Raw genomic sequence first — 10,800 nt, 5'->3', positions numbered from 1 at the left:
CAGCTCAGTCTGAGCCTCAGATCACTGATAATTAGGTACAAATCCTGGTACTCAAAGCTGTAACTGTGGCTTTGGGGAAAGGTGGCAGACTGTGCTTTGCCCTAGAGCCAGCTCTAGCAACTAGAAACAATTCAGCTTAGCACCTAGTTAGCAAGATAATTTGTTGAAATAAGAAGCCAGCAGATGGCTTTCTTCCTTTCCACCCTCACCCACCACCATGAAAAGCCTCAAGGTTTCCCAGTCAATCTCCTTGCTCACACATGCACATGCACACCTGGGATCTCTCCCACCCCCAGCAATGACTCGATTTGTCTTAAGTTGATTTGAGGAGCCCCTTCTGTGTTGCTTGCCCCAGGCCCCAAAACTGCTGTTACTAGTCTTGCAAGAGCTGATGCTGAAGCTGTTGAGGTACCATCATCTTAATCCTTGAGTCTGGACCAGCCTAGTCAGTGCTTCACGCTACTTCCAGAAGCCCAGCAATGTCTGCCTGAGACAAGAACCTGACACTCCTTGTAGAAATAGGCATTAATCCACAAAGAAGAAAGAACACTTCACAGCAGGACCTGGCCAAGAACCAGATTTCCTCTAGATCCCCTTCTAGGCTGCAACACTAATGTCCAAACTAGAAATTCCTATGAAGGAATAGTTCCTAACTTACATTTCTATAAGGCTTTCAAGTTTACAAAATGAGAAGCAAGCTGTGTGACCCTGGGCAAGTCACTTAACCCCATTGCCTAACCAAAAAACAAAACAAAACAAAAAAAATGAGGAGATAAAGAGCTGGCCCCAAAGGCAGAAAGACCTTAGTTCAAATTCCACTTCTACCACATACTGGCTGTGTGCCCCAGGACAAGACACTTAACTTCACACTGTTGTTCAGTCACGTTCGACTCCTCGTGACCCCATTTGGGGTTTTCTTGGCAAGACACTGGAGCAGTTTGCCATTTCCTTCTCCAGCTCATTTTATGGATGAGGAACTAAGGCAGACAGGGTTAAGTGACTTGCCCATGGTAACACAGCTAGTAAGTGTCTGAGCCTGGATTTGAACTCATGAAGATAAGTCTTCCTGGGCACTCTATCCACTGCTCACTACCTAGCTGCCCCTCACTGCTGTCGGCAAGTGTAAATTGCAGAGATGTTGATGACCTGAAATTGAGAGAGATTTTCCCCACCTGGTAGTTTCCTATACCAATGAAATCACAGGTTCTAGCCTAGTTTATGAAACATTTTGCTTGTAACTACCTCCATGAGGTGGGCATGGAGGAATGAATTGTTCGCTTTTAATAAGTAATGAGACGTTACTGCCCTGGAGGGCAAAGCTCAAGATTTTCCCTACAGTTGAAGCTGAAGGTATCACAAAGTCTGTTCAGTTAATATAAGGCACTAACAACTATGTCCACTTGAACTGTTAAAGGTAATAGTAGAAGGATGAGGTAATAGGATACCTTGCTGTCACTACCTGTAGTGGAGGCAAGACAGTCTGGGGACCCACCAAACATCTGCTCCTATGAAGGGTATTACCACCATCTTCCCAATCACATCAGGACCATCCATAAATTTCCTCTCCCTCATTCATCAAATTAAGTGTCAAAGTCTATGGATTCTACCTCTACAATTTCTTCTAATCTGCCTCTCACTGCCCCCACCGTTGTTCAGGGTTTTATCACCTCACCTCTAATTTACCATCTCCCCTACCCCAATCTATCCTAACTCCACCTTACCCTTCTCAAATTATCTTGATTTACTTTAAAAAAAAAACATAAAATGTAAGTTCCTTGAGGGGCAGCGGCTACATTGTTTTCATATTCCCAACATCTAGCACAGTGCTTTGTGCATGCAGTAGGTATTTAATAAGTATATAGAACTGATGGGCAATTAACATTTGAAGTGCCCAGAACCCCTGCCTTTATGTTGAAATTCAAACATGACAGCTCAGAACGTATTTCTTAATTCAAACTTTATTTAGAGTTTCCTTGAAAGAATGGCAAGAAAGCTTGGTTTCTCCCTTTGGCCATTGGTGGCTAGAGACAGAAAGGTTATCGATGCTCATATGAGCACCATCTTCTGGGCCTTGAACTCCTTCCACCATCACCTGTAGAAAGACAGATATTCAAGGTCATTAAAAAATGGACAGAATCAACTATGTTGGTCTACATTTTAAAGCCCTTCTTCTTTTACCACCTCTTTAGTCTCTTCTCCTAAATGGTTCCAAACATTTTTAGAGAATCGTAAGTACCCTTGAGATACCTTGTGGTTAAAGGGATCTACATTCTCTCTGTACTTTACCACTAAACTCTAAAATCAAAGTAGGCTAAAAAGAATAGATAATAAATTCAAGAGTTCATGACACACACCTTCTTGGTTTTTTCCTCCCAGGGGATATTCCTTTAGACAACATGCTTAATTATCTACTTCTTTCTGATTCAGTTATTCCTAAATGGCCCAAAACACTTACTTCCAACCTCCAAGAAAATGGTAAACTATTTTCTAGTATCCCAAAGTTCCCTAAACTTCAGAACCCATGTCCACAGCTTCCCACCCATAATAGAGAGTGAAATACTTACTTGTATCTTCTGTGGTGCCCGTAGCTTCATTTCCACCCAGCTCCAGGATGAGCTCTGGTGCCCCATACTGGACCAGATTAGACGCCAACCAAATTGAGCCCGAGAGTAGACATAGACACTAATGGTTCCTGTCAAAGAAACCCACCTCCTTGGAAGGAGATCAGAATCAAGGACTCTTAGAGATCACACACCTTAGGAGAAGCCAAGTTTGGAATGGTTCCATTCACTGTATAAACTTGGACACTAGTGACTCTGTATCTGTCTCTGTCCATTCTACTTCATGAAATATGTGAGAAGGAGGGGATATACATATATGCCTACAATACATAAGATAGCAAGAAGCTATAGAATATCTACATACATACATGTGTTATAGAGTATATGTTATCTGTGGAGTATGTATAGAGTATGTATTTATAGAATCTTATGTTTATAGAGTATATATACACATTTTTATGCATACTATACATTTATTAAGTATATACTGCATGTATATATTTGTGTACAAATATAAATATATGCACATTATATCTGTGTTATATGAATTATACACATAAAATATTAATGTACATATACGTCTGTCTCTTGCTGTCTTATGTAACATGGGCACTACTCCCTGCCCCCTTATTTCATAGACTAGAATGGACAAAGAGACATACATACATACATACATGTGTGTTGTATTGTGAATATATGTGACAGACACATATATACAGATTGTATGCCAGGCATAAATATACAAAATACATAGAGTATAGGGTCTATTATTAATAGATGGCATTTATACCACACTTGAAGGTACACAAAATCTTTTACCACTAATAATAGTTATCATTTAGTAGCACTTTAAGGTTTGCACAGTACTTTACATATGTTACATCTCATTTCTAGACATTATTCCCAGAGAGAATGGTCCCAAAGCAGAGTACAGTGAGCATACGTGTCCTAGGTCTGGAATCCCTCTGAAATGGAGGCATAGAGCCAGATGAAATGGGGGCCTTGATACTCTTTACCCCAGGAGGAGGGTGGGAAGAGTCTCAGCTTTTGCCTGGCTGCTACATTCCAAACAGAATCGAGGTAATAGTTAATCCATCTCAAAGGACTGGAGAGATGGTAATCTTCACATAGGTTCAGGTAGCAGCCAGCACACTCAATCAAGCAGATCTAGACTAAATGCTCCCATCCTGCTGCATCCCAATTCAGAGAGATGGGTGAATGCAATCCAGAAGTACCCTTAGAAGGGCCTAGCCAAGTGGGTTCTCAGAACCTTGCAACCAAGTCCCCTCACCCCCAGCTACATTTGACACCTACCCATGCTCGGCTGCAGGGGACCATACCAAAATCGAACCCATCTGGCTCCATGCAAGATTGGGCTAATCAGAACAGCTCTGGGGACTGTTTGTGGAGAAGCCTGGTTCTGCAGAAGCAGATGGTTTCCTGGGGTATGGAAGAAGACAAGGAAAAAAATAGAGAAATCCACCTATAAAAGACCTAGAATCTCCAGCACTAAACATTTTAGGATTTTTACTGGCCATTGGGCAGGCACAACAAAATCCCATCATTAAAGATGATTTTGGAAATCCTCTGTTCTTATTCTCATTTTAAAAGTAAAGAAACAGACATGGACGAGTGAATTTTTTTTTTAAATCACTGAATCATGAGCCCAGACACCTGGATTCAAATGATGACTGGCTATGTCAGCTTGAACAAGGCACATTACCTTTTCCTGAACCTTCATTTTCCTTATCTGCAAAATGGGTTACTTTATCCAGAGCCTAATTGCCTTCTACATGTAAGAAGGAAAAGAAAAAGGCACCCAGGGTTTTGGTTAGATTCAAATATCATTTTCTTGGTATCACTGCTGGCACCAAACACAGGCATTTGTACTTTGTGGGTTTAACAAACAGTATTGAATGGCAAGAAGTTAGGGGTCTCGTTTGAAGGGAATGTTCCAAAAGATTATAGATGCTCACAGCAGTCTTTATTGACCTTGCCATATCCACCTCCTCCCCTCAACAGGGAAAGGAAATTTAACATTTATATAGTGCTTTAAGGTTTACAAAGCACTTTTTATATCTATGTTAACTCATTTGATCTTAACAACCCTGTGAAAAAGACTGAATATTATCCCCATTTTATATATATAAGTAAACTGAGGGCGAGTTGTGACTTACCCAGCGTATTACCTAGTTTCGGAGTTAGGGTTTTGACCAGGTCTTCTGAACCCAATGCTTCTTGTACTAACAGACATTTCTGTGCCTGCACTCAGAATTTCACCCTTCCCACTAAACACGGGTATCCACTTACAAGACATGCGCTAAGGGGAAAACCTGAGCTGGACAAATTTAAGCATCTTTAACGCTCGCTGTCTGGTTTCCTTCAGGCCCTGCTCTCTCATTCTCAGGCTAAGGATCTATGATCCCTCATACAAGTAGGTAACAGCCTCAGCACATTCCTCGAGTCTACTCACCTCCAGGGAAATGACAGGAGCTCTTCAAGGGGAAGCTGCCACTCCAGGGATAACTCTTCTGGCCTTGAGTGAGCACCCAGCCAGCTCCGGTACCATTCTGCTGCCACCCACAGAAGTCTGTCTCAAAGTCACAGAACCAGTCAAAGGACCAAGGGTCTGTCCTGTTCCCAGGAAGGGCAGTTTTCAAGGCGAGATTGTCCATAGAATGGGTCCCTGTGATCGGAGACTGTGTGGTCCAGTCTGGATGAGAGGATTCTGCATGGGGTGGCAGCTGCAGTGACCCAAGTACCACCTGTGGCATCTGTACATCTTTGGTGGGGGCAGTGCCTGCGGCCTCCATCTGGAGAGGCTTTGGCCTAGAGGAAAGGACCCTGGCCAGTAGACTCTTCACACCAGTGGCCTCAGGGTCTTGGGAAGAGTCTAGCGCTTGCAAAATGACCTCCCAGCAGCTTCCACCAAGGCAGAGCCAAGAAGGCGCAGATGTAGCCTCCAGCTCAGAGCTTTGTCTTGGGGCTTTCAGTCTCACTAAAGAGACAGGCTCCAACCAGCCAAGATGGGGCAAGGAGCCCAGCTCCAGACCTTGAGAGGTCATGTTTCCTGACAACTCCCCAGGAGCAGGGCCTTCTTGGTTCTGGGCACAGTCCCTTCCCTGCTCTGTATGGTCACAGGACTGGAACCACTGAGGGGTCTTGGAATCAGGATTACCAACGCTAGCCTTTCCTGGACCCTGCAAAAAGCCACTTTTCTGGAGGGGAAGGCTCTGTTGGTATTTCTGTAGTTTCCCTCGGGTGGTTGCTTGCCTTATGAGTGAAGCAGCTGTGGACAATTTAGCACTCCTAGTGAACGCTAGGTGCTGAGGAAGAGGTGGAAAGAGGGAAGGAGAAGGGGAAGGCCTCATGCTGAGATCAGAAGTTTTAACCAAAGGTGAAGTGACACCCACTAGGGGAAAAGAAACCAGTCCCCCTTTCCCTCCCTGGGAGCTATGGACTTTTGGCCTAGTCTTTGTGGGCTTTAGGGTTTGGCCCCCCCTTTCCAGAGGAGAAGACAGGTTGACAAAATGTAACTGGCTTGAGGCAGACTTAGTTCTTCCAGAATTAACAGCAGAGGACACAGCCAGGTTCCTACTTTTCCCTACCATGTTTCTGACTTCCTCAGCCATTCTCTCTGCTCTATGAGTGGTAAGGGACTTGGAGATAGCTTCCTTCCCTACAGATAGGAGACTCCCATGTGAGAGGAGCTGGCTGCTATGTTCTTCATCGTCAGTAGGTCTACTTTGGGACCCCTGCATCCCCACCCAAGCCATACTGTGGAGCGGATTCTCACTCAATGGCCCCCTGGAGCTGAAGTGGTCTGTCAAGGGCACATTACCATGTCCAGCCCTTGGAGGGCTCAGGGAAGGTGTCTTGGCTTCTTCTCTACCCTTTTCATTGTGAGGTTCCCACAGAGAGGGGATGTCAGTAACCTGGAGCTCCATCCCAGGCCCAGTCAGGAAAAGCAAGGGCCCTAGAAACAGCAATGTGGGGCCAGCTTGAATTTTAAGTCGGCCCTCTGGGAGCCCCTCATTCACCCTGGGCTCCCCTTGGAGAGCTGTTGTCCAAGCAGCTCCCCCTTCTTGCAGCCACTCTGCTGGCTCAGGCCCCATTTCTGAGGTATCCAAGGGGGAAAGTGTCCCTCTGGCCCAGTTAATAGTTTGAGTTCCCAGAGCTGGCGGGGCCTTGGCATCAGACATCCCCCGGAAGGCATCAGGCCCCACGGGAGGATTTCTCGAGGGCAGAGCATCACGGTCAAAACCAGATCTGAAGGAAGGGAAGTTGAAGTCTCTGCCTCCCAGTTTCTTTGAGGTTCCACGTTCCTCCTCCAGGGTCTGTGCTATTTCATCCCTCATTGAGTAAGCCATTGTTACCTTTGTCTGGATCGAAGGAACAGCTGTCATTCCAAGCTGGCCCCTCCCTTTGTCCTCTTGCAGTCCATCCAGGAAAGGGGTTTGAGTCTTGAGGGCCTGTGGGGGCAGGGCCGTGGCGTGTACAGCTGAAGAGGGATTCTCACCAAAAGCAGAAGGATATTCCTTCTCCCTAGACTCAGGTTCTAGAAGATAGGCCGATTCTCTGACTCTGCTTAGGCCCTTGCACTCCCAAAGGGGCACCAGGCTCAAGAGGCCTGATGGGCTTTTTAAAAGCACAATTCCTGATGCAACAGACTTGGGATCAGGAACCTTCTGTAAAGTTTGGCTCTGAGGGTCCTCTAGAGATTGGGGTGGAGGCACAGGATGCCCCAGTGTGACATTGCTGCAGTTGGAGACAAAGGAAAGAAAGGATTCTCCCTGAGCCAGGAGAGTCAACGCTCCCTTGGATTTATATGCCCTTAGGATTCTCTCAGGCTCCACAGGAAGCAGGGGGATCATCGATCCCCCTATGAAAAGCTGGATCCCTCCAGAGGGACATCTCCTGAGAGGGGCAAAGGAAGGAATCCAGTTCTTTCCAGCTACTCCCAGGCCCCCCTGTTCTATTCTTCCAAAAGAATGCGTCTTTTGGTTCCCAGAATCCTCCAGGGACAGGATTGAATTTACAGAGTCAGCAGGGCTGGTCACCACCCCTTCAGGAAATGCTGACCCCACAGTGGAAGGGGAGCCAGCCTGTCTCACTTCCTTTCCATCAACTGTGGTGGTCCCGACCTCAGAGGGAGCTCCTCCAGACCTTTGAAAAGCTTTATCTGGAGTCTCCATCCTCAGATGGTAGGTTTTTCTTGGAGGAACAGGGAAAATAAAGTGGTTACTTGTCACACTTTCCATCAGATGGCTCAGGTGAGAGGTCTGTGTGAAGGCAGCCAGCAGAGGTGACTTTACCTGAGCTAGAATCTTATTAGTTGGAAGCTTCGAGAACAAGGCAGGTGCCATGTGGCTAGAGGAAGGAGTATGACTGTTGGTTGTTGGTAGGGTGTTTGGAAGCCCTACCTCACCTTGGGCAACCTGGATCCCTAGAGAATGTAGCTTCCCCTCTGGGGAGATGAATGGTGCTTTCTCCACTAGTGGACCAGTATAAGGGGCACTTCCAAATTCCTTCCTGATGCCACTGCTGACAATGTCCAGGCTTAGAGTAACTGGGTTTCCTGTGACTGCCCAGGGGACCGTGAAATCTCTGTTTACCCTCCTCAGAGCAGGAATTCCTCCTCTTGGAGATGGAGACATGCTTGATGCCCAGCCTAGGTCATGGCTGCTAGATGCCCCAGGGAGATGCATTCCCACATGACCTCTGGAGGAATTGTTCCTTCTGGACGTTTCTAGAATACCCTTCTCTGGGCTCAGCTGGTTCCTGTGCCTGGGTCCCCAGGTGTGCCAGGTACTGACCTGGCCTGTGCTTGGGGAGGGCTTAGGCCTGGCTGGTACATCTGGGATACTGGTTGCATCTCCAAAGGTTAGCCATTTTAGAAGTTTTTCTCCCTCCCTGGAAGCTGCTTCTCTTCGTCTTCCCTCCAGGAGCGTCTGGGCTAGCTCTTCAGGGGCCTGTGGGTTGTGTGTCCCATGGGCAGGGAACACCATGCCTAGGGGCTTAGATAAAGCAGTGTCTCCTCTCAGTTCTATGGAAAAGAGTTGATCTCTAGTCCCTGGACCCCGTGCTCCAACCCCTCTGATGGCTGGCAAGTTCCTGGAGGCTGATGCCATGGTCAGGGCCTTCAGAAGGCGCCAGAGCAACCCCTTCCCTCCTCTTGGCAGGACCCCCCCTCCAGCAGTGGGAGCCGAGTCCACTTCCTTCTGGCCACACAGTCGGCATCTATGAAGTTGTCCTGGGATGCTGCCAAGTCTAGGGTGGGAGGTCTGAATATCTGCTACAGTGCTCTCAGATCTAACTCTCCAATCTGGGCTGGAGGTCTGTAACTGAAGGGAGAAAGAGGCATTCCCAGCAGGCTGGGGAACTGTGCCCTCAGGCCAGGCTCCCCTGCCAGGATGCAGAGTGCTTGGCAATCCACCTCTCTCTCTCATTTCTACTAAAATACTGTTGTAGGTCTCGGGAAGAAGCTTGGATTCTGGAAAACTAGCCACTGTCCCTCTGGAAAGCACTTTAAGGAAAGAGACAGGAGGGCTTGGTACTGGTTCACTCAGAAGCAGAGTGGCTTCTGTGTTGTTTACACTAATGGGTGTAATCTTCATAGACTCCCGAGGGACTGCTTCAGAGGGGGAAACTAATTCTGGTGGCTGGGAGGCTCCAGAACAAGATGCTGAGATAAGCCAGGTGGGCCGGGTATTTTTTGCCACCTCTTTCCCCCAAGAATGCACACTGTGGGCAGAGTCAGGCCAGCCAGGAGACACCCCCTCTCCTACCTCAGGCTGGCTCAGAGTTTTCAGGGAGGCCTCCAAAGGGGCCTCCATAGGATGTAGCTTCTTTTCATCTCGGTCGATGAAGTCCATGACCCCCGATTTTTGGTGGTCCCCATTATTCTCACTGTGGAGCTCTGAAACAGAACAAGGAGAAAGGCACACGTAAGAGACTTTGCAGGAAAATGATAGTGTGAGGGTGGGAGTCAAGCAGGACCCAAGCAACAGCTCTAACTAGAGTGACTTCCCCCTGGGGAGTCAAAATTTTACACATTCACTCATTTTCAGCAGCAAGGAACCACTACGTCAACTATTTCTTCCCTCTAGATCAGCTGGATGTGTTTCAATTATTTCTCAGTTCTTTTTTCATACAGGCAGCATAAGCAGATGATCGAGAACTGCCCACAAAGTCATGAAAATCCAGATTCCAATCTTGCCTCTTTACATGTACTCTAGATGTGACCCTGGATAAGTTTCTTAGACCTCTTAGTTCACCCCACCCACAGATTACAAAGTTGATTTGCCATCCTATTTCCTGTTGTTTGCCACAGGTACCACAATCGCGAGGTACAGCTCTGACATGACCTAGAGTATTGAGGTACTCCATCATTCCCAATAAACCTTTTGTTCTAGCCGGGCCCCTCTTTTCAAGGCTGTTATGCCTCCAGAGTGGAACTGGTCTCATGCGCTCCCTTGATACCCTTTATGTCAGGAGTGTGAGACTCAAATAGAAACAGATCCCTGTGGCCATATTGACTTAGAAAATCACAAGTTAACATGATCTATGTTGTGTTATACTGTTATTTATTTTGTTAAAAAATTTCCCAGTTATGTTTTATGTTGGTTCTAGAGAGAGTTTTAACATCCATGTGCTATCCACAAGCCATGAGCTTGACACCTCTCCATTACACCGTTTCCCCTAAGTGATTCTTCACTGGAAACATACTGCATTTTGTTCACCTACACCATACTCTCCATTACCCTATGACTCGCAGAAGTCATGGTATTCTATGATTTGCAGCCCTATAGTATCACTAAAGAAAAAAAAAACAGAAGTTAAATAGATATCTCATTTTTCCAAAGGGAAGCTCAGAATTGTTAAAAGTATGTTGTAATTTCCCCAATGCAATACAACCTAATTTCTTATTCAATTCCAGCAATAGTTCATTGTCTATCTAAGTATATAGGCAAGATGATAGATAGATTGTGGGTGGTGGTTGTTTGTCCTTCATTCTCAAAAAGGACCATGACATCGGGAGGTGATGACATGACATGCAGGTGAATTGGATTTAAGTGAGGGAGGGCTGTGCAAAGTTATTAGCCTCACTTTTTCCTCCGGAGCCATCTGGGTCCAGTGATCAGATACAGATCAGGATAACTGGAGATGGCCCAAGATACAATGGGGGATCTTGGCCTTTTTTAAGCTAAAGTCTTTAACAGGTCTCAGTTTCACTAAG

The 10,800-nt window shown here is 46.3% G+C and overlaps 1 protein-coding gene across 1 annotated transcript; it reads right to left on the bottom strand.

The window, feature by feature from the left end:
• Nucleotides 1-3,066: 3,066 nt before the first annotated feature.
• LOC110209751 (uncharacterized) lies at nt 3,067-10,070 on the bottom strand. Its single transcript, XM_020988414.2, has 2 exons — nt 5,035-10,070; nt 3,067-4,001 (listed from the first exon to the last, which is right to left on the bottom strand). The coding sequence occupies exons 1-2, from the start codon at nt 9,434-9,436 to the stop codon at nt 3,859-3,861; spliced, it is 4,545 nt and encodes a 1,514-aa protein (XP_020844073.2). The 5' UTR covers nt 9,437-10,070; the 3' UTR covers nt 3,067-3,858.
• Between the last annotated feature and the right edge of the window lie 730 nt (nt 10,071-10,800).

Source organism: Phascolarctos cinereus, unplaced genomic scaffold, assembly GCF_003287225.1.
Source record: "Phascolarctos cinereus isolate Bilbo 61053 unplaced genomic scaffold, phaCin_HiC Scaffold_2;HRSCAF=192, whole genome shotgun sequence".
Lineage (NCBI taxonomy): Eukaryota > Metazoa > Chordata > Mammalia > Diprotodontia > Phascolarctidae > Phascolarctos > Phascolarctos cinereus.
This window is presented reverse-complemented; position numbering and strand designations above follow the sequence as displayed.

Bases quoted from the DNA above. Each gene is read 5' to 3' on its own strand.
- LOC110209751 (XM_020988414.2), bottom strand. From the start codon at position 9,436: ATGGACTTCATCGACCGAGATGAAAAGAAGCTACATCCTATGGAGGCC. The intron at 4,002-5,034 runs GTGAGTAGACTC...TCCATACCCCAG, and splicing joins CTCCTGTCATTTCCCTGGAG to GAAACCATCTGCTTCTGCAG.